At 58.5% G+C, this 22,567-nt stretch overlaps 2 protein-coding genes across 3 annotated transcripts; both read right to left on the minus strand.

Moving 5' to 3' along the window:
- Window positions 1-1,215: 1,215 nt before the first annotated feature.
- On the minus strand, window positions 1,216-8,718 carry LOC112058848 (pancreatic polypeptide-like). Of its 2 annotated transcripts, none has more exons than XM_024100801.3 (4): window positions 8,635-8,718; window positions 6,431-6,618; window positions 6,201-6,273; window positions 1,216-1,417 (listed from the first exon to the last, which is right to left on the minus strand). In XM_024100801.3, the coding sequence occupies exons 1-3, from the start codon at window positions 8,653-8,655 to the stop codon at window positions 6,210-6,212; spliced, it is 273 nt and encodes a 90-aa protein (XP_023956569.2). In that variant the 5' UTR covers window positions 8,656-8,718; the 3' UTR covers window positions 1,216-1,417; window positions 6,201-6,209. The 2 variants fall into 2 exon arrangements, with proteins under 2 accessions (XP_023956569.2, XP_065433736.1); XM_065577664.1 differs by lacking the exon at window positions 8,635-8,718 and adding an exon at window positions 8,076-8,191.
- A 6,352-nt stretch (window positions 8,719-15,070) lies between these two features.
- Window positions 15,071-20,162, minus strand: LOC101951082 (peptide YY). The gene is made up of 4 exons (XM_005301945.4): window positions 20,017-20,162; window positions 17,298-17,485; window positions 16,185-16,265; window positions 15,071-15,595 (listed from the first exon to the last, which is right to left on the minus strand). Exons 2-4 carry the CDS (start codon window positions 17,483-17,485, stop codon window positions 15,571-15,573), a joined length of 294 nt encoding a protein of 97 aa, XP_005302002.1. The 5' UTR covers window positions 20,017-20,162; the 3' UTR covers window positions 15,071-15,570.
- Between the last annotated feature and the right edge of the window lie 2,405 nt (window positions 20,163-22,567).

Raw genomic sequence — 22,567 nt, forward strand, 5'->3', positions numbered from 1 at the left:
CTGACTTGAGCCAGGCAGGGGCTGCAGGGGGCATCAGTTATCTCCAGCAAACTGGGGGGGAAGCAGGGTGCAAGGGGGGGGGGGGGTGTTTCCAATAGACCATTTTGAAAGAGCACCAGGGTCATTTTTTAGGGGCTGAGGCAGAGGGCAGAGCCAAGGCCGGGCTAAGGCTGTGGGATCGGACGGGCCCTAAGGCGTGGTGGGGTCAGAATGAAGGGGATGCGGCTGGATGAGTGAATGGGAAGCGGGGGAGTGAATGGGGGGATAGGAGAGCAGAGGGTCCATCGAGGGTGGGTGAATGGGGGAACAGGACCGCAAAGGAGTGAACGGGGTGGGGGAGGGGAGGGGATCGGCTCCTTTCCCCCCCAGAATTGGCAGGGAAGCGCTACCCATTCCTGCCCGCAAAGCACTTTGCGATCTCAATGAAGGTGTGCCCCTTCCCTCCCCTCCCCCCCCCCCCCAAACACAGTTTACATGGACAGGCACGGGCCTCAGGACTGGCTCAGGTGGGGAGGATATTACCAGAGGTTCCCCACAATCAGCCCTACCCTACTCCTTGTCCCTCTGCCTGCCCCTGCCCTGGGTACTTGGGGGGGGGCACCAGGAGCCTGCTCACCAGCTGGGGTGCTCGGCAGGCGCCGGGGGAGGTGTGGGGCTGTGGGTCCAGACAAAGGCCGGGGAAGGGATTTCCTCATGGGGAGGCTCTAGGGCCTGGATTCCATTCCCCCTCCCTCCCCCCCACACACACACCAGGGTCCATGTGCCAGTGTAATGTGACCAGACCTTCCAGGCACTGAGCGTGGGGGGGATTCTCTCCTACCCCAGGGAAGTACAAGGGCTTGCTCCCACGGAGGTCACCCTGCTGTGGGACCATTCACCAGCCCGTTCCTCCCCCTCTCATACAGCTGCCCTGGGCCTCAGTGATACCCCTCTTGCCCCCTGGTCATTCACCCCTGCCAAGCAGATGCTGGCCCCACACTCCCTCCCCCCAGCAACCCCCATCCCCGGTGATTCGAATCTCAGCAGGCCCCCCGCTGTGAATGCACAAACACACACACACAGACACACGCACACCCCAGCCATCAGGATGTCCCAGCCCCTGACACCCCACAGCCGTGCTGCCCCCCCCCACCGCCTCCACCCACACAACTGGGTGTCTGCACTCCCCTCACTCCAGATCAAACAGCAGCAAACCAACGGTGACTTACACCCAGATTTATTGTGCTGATCATTATTCACATTAGTCTACCCAGGAACCAAGGGACAGAGAGAGACGGTGGCAGCTGTGGTGTTGGTTGACTTTGAAGCAGGCGGCCCCAAGGGGCACAGGAGGGGGGGAGAGAGGAGAATCACAGAGGGATCAGCGCCGGGGCCTTTTCCTGTTCGCCCCAAGGTGGCTTCCGCTCAGGATCACGCCCTGAAATGACCAAAAAGACTCAGTTAGGATCCCAGGGACCCAGTCGGCACCACTTCCTGTCCAGGATAAAGAGCCACCTGTTAGCTTAGGGGAGTCACAACCCCAGAACTCTCCAGCCAAGAGCCCCACGGCTTAGCCTGGGTTAGAGATCGATACTTGCCCTGCACCCAAACCGTCTCCTCCTCTCCTCTGCTCCTCCCCCCACTCATGTCCCAGGACCCCCAGAGCAGCTCTCTGAGGACGGTGCCCAGCTGTATCCAGGACCCAGCAGGTCTCCTGATTCATGCGGGTCAGGGTCCCCCCCCACGCTGCTTGTGTAAATGTCTTTCCAGACTGCCGTCCCCCTTGCAGGAGGCGGATGGGTCTTGCATCCCCCAAGTTTCACCTCACTTAAAAACTACTTGCTTACAAAAACCAGACGTCAAAATACAAACATGTCCCAGCGCACTAGTACTGGGAAATTGCTGCCTGTCTCGTGTTTACCATGTAATTATCAAATAAATCCACTGGAATATAAATATTGTCCTTACATTTCAGTGTATAGACTACAGAGCCATATCAACAAATCATTGTATGACATTTTAGTTTGTACTGGCTTCGCTAAGTGCTTTTTATGTCGCCTGTTGTAAAACTAGGCAAGTATCTAGATGAGCTGCTGTACCCCCTGGAAGATCTCTGCGGACCCCGAGGGGTACATGTGCCCCTGCTTGAGAACCACTGGGCTAGAGGACCACGGTTTTGGGGTGTGTGAGTCCAGCACTTGGTCCAAGCCTGGGGATACAAATCATATGTCTTAGGAAGTGGGATTTGGATTCCTTGCCCTACGACCTCTCTGCCCTGCCGCTTCTCACATCCACCGCCGCAGCCAACCGCAATGGGGAAACCCATCCGCTTGACGGGTCTGCTGAACCGATCAGCTGTCTCTGGCTGGGTCTGTACAGCGCCTTGCACCTCAGAACCCAGGCCTGGGTGGAAGCATCTAGGCACTGCCATAAAACGAACAGGAAAACAGCAGCTCAGTGCCACCTAGGGTGACCAGATGTCCTGATTTTATAGGGACAGTCCTGATTTTGGGGTCTTTTCCTTATATAGGCTCCTATTACCCCCCACCCCCATCCTGATTTTTCACATTTGCTGTCTGGTCGCCCTAGTGCCACCTAAGTGTACCGAGCCAGCTCCCAGGGTGTGACTGGGGACTGCAGCCCAGACCTTCAGCCCCCTCCCACGCGAGCTAAAGGCATGATCCCTTGGCTGGAAGCAGCAGGGCTTGCTGTCCCTGGGGGCTGCCCCTAGATGGAGACATGGAAATGGGAATTACAGGAGGGATCTTGTCCCCTCCTCCCAAGGGTGAGCAGGTCTGATGCTCTGCTGGGCCCCCCCGAGCCCCGGCCACCACCTCAGAGCAGCAGCCCCCCTCCCTGGGGGCTGTAGGGCTGCAGGAGGTTCTGGTGGGGCAGGTGTGACGCTGGGCAAGTGCAGGCAGAAGCCAGGACCCCTGTAAAGAGGCTTCGCCCCTCAGCTCCACCCTCTGTTACTAACCCGCCAACGGCCGCCCCGCCGCAGAGACGCTTCCTCCACCGTCCTCGGGCCGCTCCTCGGGTTCTCAACCCAACCGAGCGCTCGCCACAATATTTTCATTCCCTCCCCCCTTATTTAACGAGAAGAGTTTGTGGAGTTTATAGCGCTAGACTGAGGAGCCTACTAAGATCTTGGGATGGAGAAAGGAACGAATGGATGGATGTGTATGGGAGAGGGAGGGATGGCGGGTTGGTATGGGATAGCGAGGGATGGAAGGATGAGTGTGTATGGGATAGCGAGGGATGAATGGATGGTGGCTGGATGGTAGGTGTGGATGGGATAGCAAGGGATGGATATGGGATAGCGAGGGATGGATGGATGGTGGGTGAGTGAGTATGGGAGAAAGGGAGGGATGGGTAAGGGATAGCGAGAGATGGATGGTGGGTGTGTATGGGATAGCAAGGGATGGATATGGGATAGCGAGGGATGGATGGATGGTGGGTGAGTGAGTATGGGAGAAAGGGAGTGATGGGTAAGGGATAGCGAGAGATGGATGGTGGGTGTGTATGGGATAGTGAGGGATGGATATGGGATAGTGAGGGATGGATGGATGGTGGGTGAGTGAGTATGGGAGGGAGGGAGGGATGGGTAAGGGATAGCGAGGGATGGATGGTGGGTGGGTGGATATGGGATAGCGAGGGATGGATGGATGGTGGGTAGGTGGGTATGGGAGAAAGGGAGGGATGGGTAAGGGATAGCGAGGGATGGATGGTGGGTGGGTGGATATGGGATAGCGAGGGATGGATGGATGGTGGGTAGGTGGGTATGGGAGGGATGGGTAAGGGATAGCGAGGGATGGATGGTGGGTGGGTGGATATGGGATAGCGAGGGATGGATGGATGGTGGGTAGGTGGGTATGGGAGAAAGGGAGGGATGGGTAAGGGATAGCGAGGGATGGATGGTGGGTGGGTGGATATGGGATAGCGAGGGATGGCTGGATGGTAGGTGTGGATGGGATAGCGAGGGATGGATATGGGATAGCGAGGGATGGATGGATGGTGTGTGGGTGAGTATGGGAGAAAGGGAGGGATGGGTAAGGGATAGCGAGGGATGGATGGTGGGTGGGTGGATATGGGATAGCGAGGGATGGATGGATGGTGGGTAGGTGGGTATGGGAGGGAGGGAGGGAGGGATGGGTAAGGGATAGCGAGGGATGGATGGATGGTGGGTGGATATGGGATAGCGAGGGATGGATGGTGGGTGGGTGGATATGGGATAGCGAGGGATGGATGGTGGGTGGGTGGATATGGGATAGCGAGGGATGGATGGTGGGTGGGTGGATATGGGATAGCGAGGGATGGGTGGGTGGATGGTGGGTGGGTGGATATGGGATAGCCAGGGATGGCTGGATGGTGGCTGGAGGGTAGGTGTGGATGGGATAGCGAGAGATGGATGGTGGGTGGGTGGGTAGGTAGAGGGAGGGGTGGGTGGATATAGGACAGAGAGAGAGAGAGAGAGAGAGAGAGAGAGAGAGAGAGGATATTCCCCTGCAGCCGATTCAGCCCAAACAGGACAAGCTTCTGCTAGTTCCTGAGACTCAGACAATGACACTGACCAGACAGCCTGAAACTGACCACCCAGGCAGCTGGGAGAAGTGCCCAGGAGAGGGTACCAGCGCTGCTGCTCAAACCCTCCCACTTGCAGGCAGGGCCGGCTCCAGGCACCAGCTTACCAAGCAAGTGCGTGGGACGACCACTCCGGACAGGGGCGGCACGTCCAGCTGTTCGGCGGCAATTCGGCGGACGGTCACTCACTCTTCCTGCTCGGAGCGAAGGACCTTCCGCCGAATTGCCGCCGCAGATCGCGATTGCGATCGCAGCTTGTTTTGTTTTGGTTTGTTTGTTTGTTTGGCTGCTTGGGGCGGCCAAAACCCTGGAGCCGGCCCCGGTTGCAGGGGTTGCTCCATGATGTCGCTGAGGAGCCGTGTCCATTTCAACGCTCTGATTTTAGCCTTGCGTCCCTTTCGCGTCACGGTTCTTTCCCGGGGGAAAGCCCCACACCTGGCCCCGTAAGGCTGAACAGGGAGCAGGGTTTATTCAGCGGCTGGGGCCTGGTCTCCTTCCTCTGCGGCCCCTTCAGCTCCCTCCTCACACAGAGGGCTTGATGCCAACTCTAGAGACATGGTCTGTCAGTGCCACCTAGTGGGCACAGTGGGAACGCTGAATGCGAAGGCCCCCGCCCCACCCATGTTCCTAAGCCCTTGGGCATAACACTGTCTTTATGCAGCACTTTTTCCGGGGGTTATCTGGGCACTTTGCAAACAGGCATCGACGCAGCCTCACAACGATCCTGGAGGCTCAACAGTATCGATATCCCCACCGTAGAGATGGGGAAACTGAGGCCCCGAGAAGGGAAGTGACTTGCCCAAGGTCACACAGCAGCCCAGTGGTACAGCTGGGAATAGAACCCAGGAGTCCTGAGACTCCCAGCCCCCTGCTCTCACCACGCTGCTGCCCATTCCGGCACACCCCAAACCTCTCAGTGATATTTCCTGCAACTACAGAGCTCTGAGCCCCCCCCCTCCAACCTCTCCCGTGCATCCGCTGCCCCCCACAACCAAGGCCTGTTGCAGGCATCCGGTGCGCTGTGAGCTGGGGTCAGAACGGGGCTCCGAGCAGGGCAGGGAGACAGAGCAAAAGCCCAGGAACTCTCGTAAAGCCGGACAGAGACACCCTCACAAGAGTGACTTCGGTACCAGCCAGACAACTCGTCCTCCAGCAAAGTAACTGATCTGGAACCAGCCCCTCCTGCCCTCGTCTCTGTCCCCACCCCTTGCTGAAATGCAGCTGCCTCTGGGGTGGAAGGTGGCCAGTTCTCCACAGCTCCTGCCGCACAACAGATTAGAGCAGGAGGTGAAGAACACGATCACCAGAAATTTCACAGGGAGGCAGAAGGTGATCGCCCAGCTCAGAACCCGGCCACCTGGTTCGGGCCTGGCTTGTATGCCCCACCCGAAAACCAGCCCCTCCAGGATCACAGCGCCCCCTAGCGCCGCACCGTGTTCTGTAGGAGCTCAGAGGGTAGCGAATCCCTCTGACTCACCAACACCACAGACCGCAGCTCCGGCTGCCCCCTGATGTGGGATGGGGCTGGCGGGAAGGGCGTCCCTTACTGGCTTACTGGTCTGCCAGTCACCGGACGGTAACAGATGAACAAGTAGGCACGCACGCCCCATTCCTGAGCTCCTTCCCAGAACAGATCTTACCTGGTGGGTTTAGCATCCAGAGGGGTCATAGGGGTCTCCACAGAGCATCCGGCTGCTGGATCTCTTGCCGTATCTAGGGGGGCGGGGGAGAAAAACATGCAGCCAGTCATTGCTTCGGAGATGGCCCTAGGGGAGACAGGACCGTGGGCTGGGACTGGGAAACCCGTCCGTCCGGGAGGCCAGGCCAGAGGCGCGCAGACGACTACCCCCGGCTTAGCCGAGCCACTTACCTGGGCCGCGTGACCATGTTGAGATACTGCTGCAGCTCGTTGTAGAACTGGACCAGGTCCTCCACGGGGGCATCGTCCCCGGGGTACTTGGGGTGCGTGGGGGCAGCGCTGCCCAGGTGCCCCAGGAGCAGGGCCACGCAGCAGGTGAGGGAGAAGAGGGAAGCCCAGCGCCTGCAGGGGGGGACCATCTGGGGGAGGAGAGAAGGGAGAGCGTGCGCCGGTGAGACGAGGCGACGGCCCCCCGAATGGGCTGGGACTGTAGGGGAGGCCAGCGCGGGGCTGGGGAGAGAGAGCTGGGGCACGGACACCACCCAGAGGGAGGAGAGAGACAGGCTGAATGGGGCCCCAGCGTGGAGAGTGCCGGACTGGCCGTGCCAGCGTGGGGACGGGCAAAGGCAGGTGGAGAGGAGCGGGGCGAGCTCGTGCCATGCTGAATGTGAGCCGGATGGGCGGCTGCTCGAGGGGTCCTTGGCGACGGGGAAGAGGGGGATCCAGCCGCATTGCCATAGAAACGGCTGCAGTGGATGCCATGGGTGGAGGGAGGAGAGGGCCGACCCCAGCAGAGAAGCCGGTAGGACCCCAGGACAACAAGGGGGGAGGGGGCGAGCTCTTGGGTTTCTCGACTACTCCAGGGGTGGCGGCTGGCCCCAGGGGAATCAGCAGAGCTCAGGGAGGCCACTGGGAGGCGGTGGGGCTGGAGGACGTGCCAGCCAGCCCTGGAGGAGGAGAGAACCGGAGGGTGCCTGATTTGTCAGGAGATGGTGCTGGCTTGTGTGGGAAATGCACACGCATGCTCTGTACTCGTGAGCGCACGCACAAACATTCACGTGCGCCCTGGGCTCGTGACTGCACGCACTTGCCGTGCACTCACCACTACATGCGCACACACACGCCCAGCCATCCGTGTATGGGCATGCAGACACAGACACACACACGCAAGTACACACGGGAATACTTGCAGGCGCTGGCATACGCATAGCTATCTGCCCCAGCTCACATCTGTGCTCGCACCCCCACTCACAGACGTGCGTCCCCTCGTGCTTGCACGCTGGGATGCGCACGCCGACACCCGTACACACGTACGTTCAGACATGCTGACACACGCATGCTCACACACACACAGACGCACTCACCCATTCACACAGACCTGGCCAGACACCCAGCACCACACGCACAGACATTTCCATCCCCCCCAGCTCCAGATCCCAAACCCCTGCCGCTCCCTCCATCTGTCCAGGGGGGAAACGTCACGTTTGGTGTCCGAAGGCAGCCAACCCTCCCGCCAGGACCCACCAGCTACTGGCACTCTGGCAAGCAATGCCCCCAGCCCTGCTGCCCCAAATCCGCCCTCTGCTCTTCCTGCATTGGTACTGAGAGAGGGTGTGGGAGACCCCCCGAGCCAGTCCTCCACCTCCCAGCCCCGGGAATCCCAGGGCACTCTCCAGAACTATGGGGAGTCTGTGCCGCAGATGTGCATGGCGCTGTACGGCACGAACGCAGATACGCTCCCCTGCCCTAGGCAGAGGGCACCAACGCTGGGTGCTGGCAGGCTTGCCCGCTGCATGTTGGGGAGGAGAGGGCAGAGACCCATTCCTCCCTCCCACTGAATCCCCCCGCACCCCAAGTCCCAGCCCCGTGTGCTTACCCTGATCCAACGGGGTGCGGTGCAGAGGTGCAGTGCGACACAGGGGTGCTGGTGGCCTGGCTGAGTCCCTCCGCGGTCTGCACTGCCGGAGCCAGCTCCGGAGGTTTATATCTCCCCTTACACCCCCCGCAAGCCCCCACCTCCCGCCTGTCCCTGCGTCATCGCTTCCCTGCTCTGGGCAGATGCTCTGATGTCACCCTCCGCTCGCGCCGCCCACCCCTGCCGGGCAGTGGGTCGAGGTCCCCCCTCCCCAAGCAGTCTCCCTAGCACGGTGGCTGTCTCTTCCCTTTGCTTAATTCTGGGGAGGAACCAAGAGCTATGAAGGGGGCGCCCAACAGACAGACACAGGGCGATCCAGGATCCCCATGCCCCCAAGGGGTGAGATCTGGGCTCTGCGGGGGTCTCCGGCTGGGAGAGGATCTCAGCTCTCCAGAAGATGCCCATTGCGATGATGTGCTAAGGGCGGACTTGCCCTGACATCTCCCTGGGGGAGGGGCCACTGGAGACACCCCAATGTGCCCCCTCTCCTCCCCCAGCCCAGCTCTGGGACCCCACTCACCTGGGAAGGGCGAGCTCCCATGCAGAGGCAGGGAGGCCCCCATGACAGGCTCCTGTGTGGGAACAGGTGTCCATTGTTCAGCGCCTGGGGAGGTGGGGTTAATATTTCACCAGGTCAGTCGACCCTCCCAGCCCCCTGCAGAGAACTGCCTGCTCCCACCGACCTCCTCCGAGAGTCAAGGGGGACGAGGGGTCCAGACCTTTCACCGGGGAGAAGGGGACCGACAAGATCCCCGGGATGGGCCAGAAGGTGTCTGGCCCAAGACCACCCGGTAAGTCAGCGGCAGAGCCCGGCCTAGAACCCAGAAGTCCTGATGTCCCATCCCCTGCTCCCACCACCAGCCCCCTCATTCAGTTGCTTCATTGACCCAAGGGGCCTTGTGTTTGCAGAGGGGTCTCTCCCCCCAGCGCGCTCAGCCCACGTGGGAGCTTCCCTGCATGTGCATGGAGAGAACGGTCAATTAAGGCTCGGGGTGGGGGACGGGCAGGGGGTAGTGGGGCCATAGATTACATTACCTTAGAATAAAACAAAAGCCCCAGGGGAAGCCCCGCTGGTCTCCGTCAGAGACAGCCTGGCAAATGGGACTCTGCAGCCAGCCCCAGTGCAGGAGGAGAGAAGAACGTAAGAACGGCCACACTGGGTCAGACCAAAGGTCCATCTAGCCCAGTGTCCTGTCTTCCGACAGCGGCCAATGCCAGGTGCCCCAGAGGGAATGAACAGAACAGATCATCATCAAGTGATCCATCCCCTGTTGCCCACTCCCAGATTCTGGCAAACAGAGGCTAGGGACACCATCCCTGCCCACTGTGGCTAATAGCCATTGATGGACCCATCCTCCAGGAACTTATCTAGTTCTTTTTTGAACCCTGTTATAGTCTTGGCCTTCACAACATCCTCTGGCAAGGAGTTCCACAGGCTGACTGTGCGTTGTGTGAAAAAATACTTCCTTTTGTTTGTTTTAAACCTGCTGCCTATTCATTTCATTTGGTGCCCCCTGGTTCTTGTGTTATGAGAAGGAGTAAATAACACTTCCTTATTTACTTTCTCCACACCAGTCATAATTTTATAGACCTCAATCATATCCCCCCTTAGCCGTCTCTTTTCCAAGCTGAAAAGTCCCGGTCTTATTCATCTCTCCTCATACGGCAGCCGGTCCATCCCCCTAATCATTTTTGTTGCCCTTTTCTGAACCTTTTCCAAGTCCAATAGATCTGTTTTGAGATGGGGCGACCACATCAGCACGCAGGATTCGATAGCCAGCAGTTGCAGAAGGAACCTGGCATCCGTCAGTGGGTACTTTCCTCCAGCAGGTGGCACCCCAGGCTAGTCACAGCCCGGGCAGACCTGGGAGCCCGCAGCCAGGCCAGGGGCGCGGTGACCGTTCCCAGGGGCTGGGGAAACCCGGCCCCCGCAGAGTCAGACCCGGCAGGCCCAGATTTGGGTGTTGGAGGCCGAGGGCCGTGGAAACTCTGGGTTTGGAGCTGGTGCAACCACGGCTGGAATCCTGCGTGCAGTGCCGGGGCCCACAATTCAAGGACGCCGGCAAACTGGAGGGGGGTCCGAGATTATAGTGCCGGAGCTCCTGGAGTCCCTCTCTTTAGCTGAGCAAAGAGAAGGTGAAAGGGGGGGGACTATCCCAGCCCATCCGTACCTCCAGGGGGAGCCACACGTTGATAACGGGCTCTGCAGTCGAGCAGGCAAAGGTCTAACATGGCTGGGAGTCAAAACTGGACCCTGGTGCCATTTTACCTGGGGTGCTGCCCCTCCAAGCAATACCCCACAGATCTGGGTCTCCCCTCCCTGGAGAACCGCCACCCTCTATTCCCACCTTGCCTCAGCCTATGGGCTACTGCCAATCGTCATCTAGCCCCCTTTCACTGGGGCCGATTGCAGTCTGTATAAGCCAGTCATCATAGCCAAGGGAGGTTTTGACCTGCTGCCTTTCCCTGCAAGCCAGTACCTCCAGGGGCCTTGTACAGGGCCCTTCAGCCTGGGGAGTTGCTGGCCTGGAGCTCCCCAGCTCCTCTGGCCTTTCCCCAGCCCTGCTCCACTCCAGTCCCCTTTACTGGGTGCATCTCCCTCCTCAGCTAGAGGGGGGCTGCCTGCTCCTGGCCCCCTGCCCTCTTATAAGGGCCAGCGGGGCCCTTATTTAGCCAGCCCAGCTCTCAGAGCTGCAGCCATCCCCAGGGCTTGTACCCTTCCAGGGCCAGAGCGGGGCGACCACCCCTCTGCAGTGCCCAGCGTGGAACAAAGCCAAATCCAGGGACACGACTCCTCCCGAAAATCTGTGGGGAGGGTGGGGCTGTAACTACACTCGTGAGCGGGGGGGCCATGGGCTGCATGTTTCTCTCCTTTCCCTGTCCTCTCCACGCCCACGTGGCTGGCGCTCAGCGAGGTCGAACCCTGCACCAACGGAAGGGGGAGGTACAACCAACACACACACACACACACACACACACACACACACACACACACACACACACACACACACACACACACACACCCTGCCATGGGATGCTGCTCTGCCGAGGGCAGCTAAAGGCCACGGCCCCACAAGGAGGAAGCGCACGGGCAGGTGTCCAGGCCTGGGGTGTGGGGCACCCCTAGGGCTTAGCCTCCACCCCCCATCACCCCCTTTTCCTAGCCCTGCTCTGACCCTTCCTGCAGGCTCCCCCCACACCTGCTGCAGCCAGGTGAGGCTGCCTCTGGAGGGGATCTAGTCACTTCCGAGTGAAAACGCCTCCAGCCTGCCAACCCTATTAACTCAACACTGAAACTGAAAGAGCCATTCAGTGGTAATGAAGCCATTTAACAGGCATGTGCCAACCCCCAGGGATACACTGTCCGTTTCTGACCAAAACACTTGTGCGTGACTGCGATATTTACTCAGAACATGCTAGTCTACAGGACCTTTCGTTTAAAATTTGCTTTAAAAATACTTCGTTAGTGAGTGGCTGAAGATGATAAAATTCCATCTCTAAAAAAAACCCCTTGCATAGATTTTTAGATGCACAATCTGAGGATACCGCGTTAGCCTTAAATGCTTGGAACGTCAGACATCGTTTTTTAAATAAATCCTTAAGGACCACTCTTATCTAAATACACATGCGAGCCCGGGCTGCCGTCGGGCGTGCGGCACCAGTTTAATAATACTGCATAGGGCCCCATAAACCCTAAGGACGGCCCTGCTATCACGGATGTGCAGGGTGACCCTGGGCAAGTCGTTTCCCCTGTCCAGGCGTCTGTCTCCCCTTTGCCTTAGTTATTTAGACTGTAAGGACTTGGGGGGCAGGACCTGTTTGTGCCACACCCGCTGGGGCCCTGACTCTCCGGCATCACAACCTCCCAGGGAGGGACAGCGCTGCCGAATCTTGCGCGGCTGGAGTCCAGGGATGCTGAGAAAATCTCCGCTTTCATAGTACCAAAAAAGGCAGTTTTTAGACCTTACGGTTAAGAGAAAGCCACGGAAACGTGACGTGAGGGCGACACGCGGGCTCAGCAAGCGAACCAACCGATCCCACAGCTCGTGTTTTGGTTAAAAGTCTCGTGCTTTTTCGAGACGGTCCTGGGATTTCGGGGGCCTGACTGGTGATCGTTGAGCGCTCGGAGTCGGGGACACTGGCAGACGGCACCTGGGTCACAGCTGACAAGGGCAACATTGGGGACATGGAGAGCAGGAGGTCAGATCAGTGTCTCCAACTCCCACACTTTCACTGCAGACCTCACAAGCGCTGGTGCCTCTCTTAAAGCCCCAGCTGCTGGAGTCATGTGATGAAATGCAGCTATTATTAACAGTAAGTATGTTTCTAGCGCTTGTGGTTGCAGAGAAGAAGCGGAACACGTGACACGAGCTCAACCGCAGGGCTCAGAACTCAGAGGGGCACGTCATCTATCTACGCAGCCCCAGATCCATCTATCCCCCTACACACCCATCTACCTACCCAGCCCCAGATCCATCTATGCCCCTACGCACCCATCTACCTACCCAGCCCCAGATCCATCTATCCCCCTACACACCCATCTATCTACGCAGCCCCAGATCCATCTATCCCCCTACACACCCATCTACCTACCCAGCCCCAGATCCATCTATCCCCCTACACACCCATCTATCTACCCAGCCCCAGATCCATCTATCCCCCTACACACCCATCTATCTACCCAGCCCCAGATCCATCTATCCCCTACACACCCATCTACCTACCCAGCCCCAGATCCATCTATCCCCTACACACCCATCTATCTACCCAGCCCCAGCTCCATCTATCCCCTACACACCCATCTACCTACCCAGCCCCAGATCCATCTATCCCCCTACACACCCATCCATCTACCTAGCCCCAGATCCATCTATCCCCTACACGCCCATCTATCTACCCAGCCCCAGATCCATCTATCCCCCTACACACCCATCTACCTACCCAGCCCCAGATCCATCTATCCCCCTACACACCCATCTACCTACCCAGCCCCAGATCCATCTATCCCCCTACACACCCATCTACCTACTCAGCCCCAGATCCATCTATCCCCTTCACACCCACCTATCTACCCAGCCCCAGATCCATCTATCCCCCTACACACCCATCCATCTACCCAGCCCCAGATCCATCTATCCCCCTACACACCCACCTATCTACCCAGCCCCAGATCCATCTATCCCCCTACACGCCCATCCATCTACCTAGCCCCAGATCCATCTATCCCCCTACACACCCATCTACCTACCCAGCCCCAGATCCATCTATCCCCCTACACACCCATCTATCTACCCAGCCCCAGATCCATCTATCCCCCTACACACCCATCTACCTACTCAGCCCCAGATCCATCTATCCCCTTCACACCCACCTATCTACCCAGCCCCAGATCCATCTATCCCCCTACACACCCATCCATCTACCCAGCCCCAGATCCATCTATCCCCCTACACACCCACCTATCTACCCAGCCCCAGATCCATCTATCCCCCTACACGCCCATCCATCTACCTAGCCCCAGATCCATCTATCCCCCTACACACCCATCTACCTACCCAGCCCCAGATCCATCTATCCCCCTACACACCCATCTATCTACCCAGCCCCAGATCCATCTATCCCCCTACACACCCATCTACCTACCCAGCCCCAGATCCATCTATCCCCCTACACACCCATCTATCTACGCAGCCCCAGATCCATCTATCCCCTACACACCCATCTACCTACCCAGCCCCAGATCCATCTATCCCCCTACACACCCATCTACCTACCCAGCCCCAGATCCATCTATCCCCCTACACACCCATCCATCTACCTAGCCCCAGATCCATCTATCCCCTACACGCCCATCTATCTACCCAGCCCCAGATCCATCTATCCCCCTACACACCCATCTACCTACCCAGCCCCAGATCCATCTATCCCCTACACACCCATCTACCTACCCAGCCCCAGATCCATCTATCCCCCTACACACCCATCTACCTACCCAGCCCCAGATCCATCTATCCCCCTACACACCCATCCATCTACCTAGCCCCAGATCCATCTATCCCCTACACGCCCATCTATCTACCCAGCCCCAGATCCATCTATCCCCCTACACACCCATCTATCTACCCAGCCCCAGATCCATCTATCCCCCTACACACCCATCTACCTACCCAGCCCCAGATCCATCTATCCCCCTACACACCCATCTATCTACGCAGCCCCAGATCCATCTATCCCCTACACACCCATCTACCTACCCAGCCCCAGATCCATCTATCCCCCTACACACCCATCTACCTACCCAGCCCCAGATCCATCGATCCCCTACACACCCATCTACCTACCCAGCCCCAGATCCATCTATCCCCCTACACACCCATCCATCTACCTAGCCCCAGATCCATCGATCCCCCTACACACCCATCTACCTACCCAGCCCCAGATCCATCTATCCCCCTACACACCCATCTATCTACCCAGCCCCAGATCCATCTATCCCCCTACACACCCATCTATCTACCCAGCCCCAGATCCATCTATCCCCCTACACACCCATCTACCTACCCAGCCCCAGATCCATCTATCCCCCTACACACCCATCTACCTACCCAGCCCCAGATCCATCGATCCCCCTACACACCCATCTATCTACCCAGCCCCAGATCCATCGATGCCCTACAAGCCCATTTAATCTATCTAGCCATCCCCCTATTTGTCTGTCTATCCGCATGCATCCATCTCCATAGGCACCTATCTAATCTCTCTATCTACCCCTCACTCCCCATACACACCCATCTCTCTCTCTCTCTCTCTCTCTCTGTTAATAGGTTGGTGCTGTGGGAGGTGACAGCCCCCGTCCAGCCCTTCCACCCATCTGACCTTTCTTCTACCTCCGGGTTCCCGGCCCTGCGGCCTTTGCTGGGGAGAGACAGAAACACTCTAGGCGTCGGTGGTTTCCGTTCAACTTGCTCTTTATTATGGAGGCAGAGTTCAGAGACTCCACTGGAAATATATGTATATAAACGACGTACAAAATAAAATCAACCCGATTCGGGGGGACAACGAGGGGTCGGGACCCAGCTGCTCAGACTGGCCACGGCACACAGACATCATTACAACGACAACCCAGAGAGGCCCCCCGCCCCACCCCACCCCACCCCCCAGGGCCCACATCCATCCCTGTGACCCACGGGGCGTCCTTAGCACCGGGCTGTCCTCAGGCACTGTGGTGCGGCCTCTCCAGGTGCTGTACGGGGGGCGGGGGGAGGTCTTGGTGCCTCGGAGGGGGCTGCGGTGGGGTTGGGGAGGGGGCCGGAAAAGGGGGGTGGGGGGGAGGAGGGAAGACCTTCTTCGCAGAGAGATTTCCAGCTCCTCAGGGCTCAATTAAAAACGCAAATGACACCATAAGACTTGGGAACATTTAAAAAGAGGCCATGGGGGGCGGGGAGGGGGGAGCCCGTCACCATAGGTAGGAGTCCTCGTACCTGCCGGAGAGAGTGGGGAGTTAGACACTGGGGCAATGAAAGGCAGAGCCCCCCCTCCCCACCCGCCCCCTCAGCCTTATCCTCGTCTCTCCCTCCGCCCCACAGAGCAGCCAGTCGCTGACCCCCCTGCTCACGGCAGCCCCCCGCCCCAATGCCGCCACTGGGATACACTTCCCCCAGCCTACGGGGAGGGCAGGGCCGGCCTGGGAGTTGGGGAGGGGTTGGGGCATACGGGGACCACCCCTCCCTGTACCCCAGCCTAGCCTTCCCCCCAAACCTGTACCACTCATGTAGGACCCGAGCCATGGAGTTCGAATCCGGATTCCAAGTCCCTTCACTGGGCGGGGGGTCCGGTCTGGGAAAGGGGCGGGGGTTGATCCAGCCCCTAAGGACCATCGGCTCCAGATCTCCACTCAGATCTAGGGTCCCACAAGCGGCCGGTTCCCAGGGGTGGTGTAGGACAATGCGGGGCACTCGGACGACAGCATGGACTTGGCCCCAGTGCATCCCCTGCCATCCTGGAGTGTGTGTGTGGGGGGAGTGCCGACTTTGGAGCGAAGGGAACCCCAGAGGCCGGGAGCGCGCTCACCGCGATCTGCCGGTGTGGTCGCTGCTGTCCCCGAAGATCAGCTCAGACATCAGGGCCTCTGGGCTGGATCTCTTCCCGTACCTGGGGAGCAGTTAAACAGAGCACAGGGTTCACGGACGTGGCCTGGTGGAGGGAGGCCCCAGAGTCCAGCCTCTCCCCAGCTACTCGGAAAGGCGGGAAGGGGCACAGATGGGGGGCAGACGGCATCAGTGAGAGTGGAGTGTGCCAGGACACCGGGAGGGGGGGCACAAGGCATGGGGGGTGTCTGAGTGTGCAAGGGGGGTGTGAGTGTGTGGAGAGGGCAGTGGGGGGTGTCTTAGTGTGTGGAAGGGGCTGGGTGGGGGGGGGTGTAAGGGAGGGGCCTGGCAGAGGAGGGTTTCAAGCAGCCCCCGCACGTTTGCAATTAGTGTGTATTAGCCCCTGGCTAACAGGCCCCCACGGGGCAAACTGTGTTGATGAAGCTGGTGCCTAATGTGCCGTTTCATGGCTGCCATTTTCGCTGTGCTCCCCCAAGGACCCCCCAGGGGCCGGGGGACCCAACAGACTGCCTCTTCCACAGGCTACGCTGGGAAATTATCCAGGGCAGAGGGAGAATGAAACTCACGATTCTCGCTGGAGTGAGAACACGGAGCCGGGAATGACACCGCAGACCCAGATCTGGCTGGGACCGGGGGCTCGGGGAATAAACGCCTGCCCCATTCAGACACACACCCACACGGGGGAAAAACCCAGGCAACGTCGTGCACCAATTCCCACATTTGTGCATAATTGCCCGTGCTCAAAAAGACACACAGACGCACAACCACCCCCAGAGCGCAGACTTGTGCAGAGACACCCGTGCTTGTGCACAAACATGGCCCCTGACACGGCAACCCCTGGGCACAAACGCGGACTCTCCTGCCCAAAACCCAGGGAGATTCCTGCCCAGCCAAAACACACCCACGTGCAGAGCACAAACACCCACGTGCCCAAACACACACACATACAGACACCCGCACCGGCCCAAACGCACAGACTCGGGCACAAACGGTGTCCAGACACGCCTGCCCAAGGCGTGCACAAGCACGTGCACAACACATAAACGCGTGCACAGCCCAACCCGCACACACGCACCGCTGCCTTGTCACTAGGTTAATGTAATGCCGCAGGGCGGAGAAGTATTTGGCCATTTCTTCCGGGGAGGCGTCGTCTCCGGGGTTCTCTGGTTTGGGGGGGTAGGCCTCCACCAGCGCCCCCAAGCAGAACAGCACACAGAGGGTCACGGCAACCAGCATGGGCCAGAGCTTCACAGAGGCGACCATCTGAGAGCGGGGCAAAAAAAGGAGTGAATATAGAGATCGCCCCTTCCACCCTCTCCACTGCCCCTGGCTGTGCAACATGGGGAAACACCCTGGCAGCTGCGTTTCTATGGGGAAGGGGTTGCTGCCCATCCGAGGATACAATAAAAGTGGTCCTGAAAGTGTGGTGTAGGGCACGGGGCACCCGCGTAGGAATCAGGAGAGCTGGGTGCTGGTCCTGGCTCTGCCACCAACCTGCTGGGTGACCTTGGGCAAGTCACTTTCCTTCTGGGGGCCTCTTTCCCCTCCCACCCTCTGTGTGTCTATTTCGATTGGAAGTCCTGCCTCTCAAGAGCCTGCCCTTGGTTGCTATCCTACAAATAACAATAGGAATGGCTGTCCAGCTTCAATCATGCCCCATCCCCTAATGGGATACTGATCCTTCCCAGTTCCTTAGAGGACGGAGGTCAGACTAGATGATCATAATGGTCCATTCTGACCTTAAAGTCTATGAGTCTATGAGTCTATGAGGACTGCTTGCTCGTCCTCTGAGACTTCCAGCCCAGGGGACATTTCCATGTACCAAGAAGGGGGACAACCCATTGGTCCTGTTCTTCCCCTGCAAATGCACAGGGCAGCTGAGTTACGGAGTCTGTTCCCCCTTCCGATTCCTGACCCGCGGTTCCACACAGGGCCTGAGGTTCATCCCCACAGGTCAGCACGTCCTGGGCGGAAGTCTCCTCCCAAGTGGTGAATTTGGCCTGCTGTATCACTGCATAGAAAGCTGAGGTTTTAAAGGAGCCTGAATGAAGTGCCCGGCTCCCTCTGGCATCCCATAAACAAGTCACTTTTCCACCACCCCAAAGCAGCCAGCTCTGGGGTGGAACACAGCAGCTGTTAACGCTAACAGCCTGATTCTGTTGTCACCTATGCCACCGTCACAGCATTAACTTCCAGGGCATTACTGCCGACTTTACGCCAGTGCAGCGAAGGTCAGCCTCTATTTCCCATCTGTATTACAGGGGGATGAACACCAATACACTGATCTTTGGCATAGCGCTTTGAAGCTAGACTCCAGAGCACCGTATGCCTTCATTTATGCACCCAGGCTTATAGAGACGAACGCCGCATTTAGGACCAGACGCTGAGCTCAGGTACGCCGCTGCAAATCAGCCACAGAAGAGAGTGAGTTACACTGGTCTAAATACACACCGATTATTCTGTGTGCAGCCGTAGAGTTGCAGTGTTATTTCTGTCACACGCTTTGCACGCCTGGCGCTGTACAGATAAAAGAGATGGGGCCCTTTTGTGTCTGTGCCCGCTGCACACGAAACCGGATGTGCGGGCTCTTGGCTAGCTATGTAGTGCTATTGGATGCGTGTGCGATGTACATTCGGAGCGGGTCTCCCTGTGCTGTGTTTCTCTGCGGATGACCTACTGTAAAAGGGGCAGGGGGGGGCACTCCATGCTCGGTCAGAGGCAGCCTCTGCATGTCCATAACCAGAATTGCTTTGCATCCTAGCCAGACGCGGTACTAGAATGCACCTGCTGTGACAATGTCCTATGGCATCAGTCGCCCATTATGTTACATCGGCCGAGCGCTGTGCTACGAGGGCTGTTTCTAAGCCCCCCCGTGGTTCTAGACGATGGCGCTGAAATCAAGTGTTTAAAAGAAACTCAGCAGAGGCAGGCTTCACCCCACTGATTCTAAGGGCCTTACGGCAGGGCTGAACTCACGCTTGTTTCCCTTTAGTGAGCTCAAAATCCATCTAGATGTTCCCCTGACCCACTTTCCTGGAAATGTGAAGAGACGGATACTCACCCCCCCACACACACCCGAGAGGCTGTATCGCCCTCCGCTGACAGCCCCCCTCGCTCATCAGACACGGGGAATAGCGAACTGAGACCCAAAGCAGGAGAGATTTCGGGGTGGGGAGGGGGAGGGAAAGCAAGATGCCCCTCAAGCCCTCCTCTTTAGGAGTCACCCCCGTTCCCTCCACCCCGGGCTTTCCTTATTATTATGATTTGTATTGTGCTAGCCCTGAGCACAGCCCAACACCCCCGTTGTGCCAGGTGCTGTGCATTATTACGTTAATTACGGTAGCACCTAGGAGGCCCAGGACCCCAGAGTGCCAGGCGCTGCACATTATTAGGTGTATTACGGTAGCACCTAGACAGCCCAGGACCCCAGAGTGCCAGGCGCTGCACATTATTAGGTGTATTACGGTAGCACCTAGACGGCCCAGGACTCCAGAGTGCCAGGCGCTGCACATTCCCACGCTGCTTGGCCAGTAACTCCCACAGCCGTCCCTGCCCCGGAAGCTGATGGGAGTGAGAGACGTGGGGCCGACCCCCACCCCATTGCCCAGTCGAATTGGGATGGCCCCAAACAATGGGGGTCTCTCTGCTTCCCTTGGGGAGGCCATGCCGCCACCCACTACCTCCCTCTTTGCTCAGCTTAGCCCTGACAGGGGGCAACCTGTGTCCCCCCCCCAGCTTCCCAACTCCAGGGGAAGTGTCTGGCCCCAAGCTAAGCCCCTGGCCAAGCTACTCACCGTGGGCAGGCGTCGGGGTGCAGGAGGTGGAGAGAGCTGCGGGCGTCAGCCGGATGCGATGGGAGAACCGGGAGCTTCCAGTCCCTCTTGCTGCTCGTACGGTTCTGCCTGCGCTTTATAGCCTTGCTGGCTTGGGGAAGTAAGGAAGGAGGAAGGCTCCTCCCTCACCCTCTCCCCCCCCCCCCAGCATTCGCTGATCAATGTGCTGCCATCAGCCACTCCTGGTGCCTCCCCAAGGAGAGCAGGGGCCATGCCAAGGGAGGGGGCACTGGGCTGAGTCCCAGGGAGACTGGCTGATAAGTTTCCCTTTGTAAAGGACACGGGGTGGGGGGAGAGAGACGGTTGGAGCCTGCGGTGGGACTGACTCCACCGTGGCTGGGTGCTGCGGGCGGGCACGGATCGGAACAGGAGAGGGTGGGGGTGCTACAGTGTTTGGACTCAGGAGTCCAGGGGGGTGTAGCACCGAGATTCATTCGGGATCCCCTGGCAGAGTCGGGGGGCTAGCCCCAGTGTCCTGGCCAACCCCCCACATCTTCTCTGCATCAGATTCCCACTGTCATCCCCGCTGGATCCTCACGCCCTGTCCCAAACTGTTATGTAGCGCTGATAAACAGCCGCCGTGTTCCAGCCCAGCGGTGGCTGCACTTCAGTGGTGGGTGAAGCGATTCTGGTTGGGCGATGGCGTGGGCAGAGTGTGAAAGGCCCAATCTGTAAGGGGGTCACTCAGGCAGGACCGACCACGCGACAACATCTGTAGAGAGAGATAGAAGACAATGGAAGGAAGGAATTGGGATGATAGATGGACAGCAAGATAAATGAACAGAGACAGACAGCAGTCAAAGTAGATTCTCTGTTGACCAATATATAGCTCGGGGGTGGGCAAACTTTTGGCCTGAGGGCCACATCTGGATATGGAAACTGTATGGCGGGCCATGAATACTCACAAAATTGGGGGTTGGGGTGCAGGAGGGGGTGAGGGCTCTGGCTGGGGGTGCGGGCTCCGGGGTGGGGCCAGAAAAGAGGAGTTCAGGGTGCGGGAGGGGGCTCCGGGCTGGGACCAAGGGGTTCGGAGGACAGGAGGGGGATCAAGGCTGGGGCAGGGGGTTGGGGCACGGGAGGGTGTCAGGGGTGCAGGCTCCGGGCAGTGGCTTTTCGTTGTGGGTCTCTACAGCACCTAGCACCAGCCAGAAACTCAACCCTTGTGTTCCCAGAATGCCAGGACTGGAGGGTGTTTCCACGTGACACTACAAACTTAGGAGCGCTCCAGAGCATGGAGTGGGGTCGGACAAAGGTTTTATTGCGAGGGATTTCAACTGCAAGCTCTTTGGGGCAGTGGCTTTTCGTTGTGGGTCTCTACAGCACCTAGCACCATGGGGGCCTATTTGGGGATCTCTCGGTGCTAGAATAATAACCGGGGGGGGCACTTTATTCACCTGGCATGAAGCCGTGGGGGAGCTACGCCGGGGTCCCAGCCGAACGCTGCTAGCCCCTCAGCCCTGCACCACACCAGCGCGTATTCTGTATGTGCCACGTATTCCGGAACTGTCTTCGAGGCATGTGACCGGTGCCATTTTCCAACCCCTTCGCCTGGCAAGCCAAGCTTGACACAATAACCTGAATCCAACCGGTCTGGCCTGGAGGGAGGGGGAAAAAACCCTAAATCCCCTTTTCTACATCAAACCCTTCCCTGACTGGAAAAATCATATTTCTCCTGTCCTGCCGCGTGCTGTTCCAAAGGGGAAATTCCCCCTCCCCGCTGGGATGAGGCATCAGTTTGGCTCATGAGATCTGGCCCCTTGATCTTGTCCATGAACCCAGACTGCCCATTGCCCGCTCCTGCATGTCGGAGCAGCGTCCCCTGCAGGACGGGCAGATTCGACATTTCGGGGCCAAAGGGAAAGATTTGGGGGAAGGGGAGCGGTTTGCAGCTGCTTGGGACTTGCAGTGTTAGCCTGGGTCCGCAGTGCAGTTGGACAGCCGGGGCAGCTGGGCACGTCTCAACCTGCTGCGATCACGCCTCTTCGTGGCAGTTCAGACACCCCTGCGCCGTAGCCCAGACCGGGCTGCAGCAGTGGGCAGAGTGCAGGTGACACGGGCAGAGGTGAATGCTGAACACCACATGGTTTGTCCCCACCCCGATCTACACAGGTCGGGAGCTAATCCCGTCTCACTCCACACAAGGCTGTTTGGGGGACAGTGCCAGCAGAGGTGGCGGGGGGAGGCAGGGACGGCTATAAATAAACAGCCGTGCGGACGTAATGACTCAGCGGCGGAGGAGAAAGGACAGGAACATAAAAGGCAAACTCTCCTCAATGGCTTACGTAATGCAAATGGTTATGACACTGGATTCAATTTCCGGCTTTGCCGCTGACTCCCTGGGTGACCTTGAGCAAGTCACTTAGACCCAGATCCTCAAAGGGATTTAGGTGCTAAATGCCCATGGGAGTTAGGTGGCTAGACACCTTTGAGAATCCGGGCCTCAGTCTCTCTCTCTTTGCCTGAGGTTCCCCAATGGGGATAAAACCATTGCCTTTCTTGAGGGGGGGGGGGG

Source organism: Chrysemys picta, chromosome 24, assembly GCF_011386835.1.
Source record: "Chrysemys picta bellii isolate R12L10 chromosome 24, ASM1138683v2, whole genome shotgun sequence".
Taxonomy (NCBI): Eukaryota; Metazoa; Chordata; order Testudines; family Emydidae; genus Chrysemys; species Chrysemys picta.

Excerpts from the sequence above, each read along its gene's own strand:
- LOC101951082 (XM_005301945.4), bottom strand. The coding sequence starts at position 17,485 with ATGGTCGCCTCTGTGAAGCTCTGGCCCATGCTGGTTGCCGTGACCCTC. Across the intron at positions 16,266-17,297 it reads AACCTAGTGACAAGGCAGCG|GTACGGGAAGAGATCCAGCC; the intron begins GTGCGTGTGTGC and ends ACTGCTCCCCAG. Across the intron at positions 15,596-16,184 it reads GACCACACCGGCAGATCGCG|GTACGAGGACTCCTACCTAT; the intron begins GTGAGCGCGCTC and ends TCTCTCCGGCAG.
- LOC112058848 (XM_024100801.3), bottom strand. The coding sequence starts at position 8,655 with ATGGGAGCTCGCCCTTCCCAG. Across the intron at positions 6,619-8,634 it reads TGGGAGCTCGCCCTTCCCAG|ATGGTCCCCCCCTGCAGGCG; the intron begins GTGAGTGGGGTC and ends CTCCTCCCCCAG. Across the intron at positions 6,274-6,430 it reads AACATGGTCACGCGGCCCAG|ATACGGCAAGAGATCCAGCA; the intron begins GTAAGTGGCTCG and ends CCGCCCCCCTAG.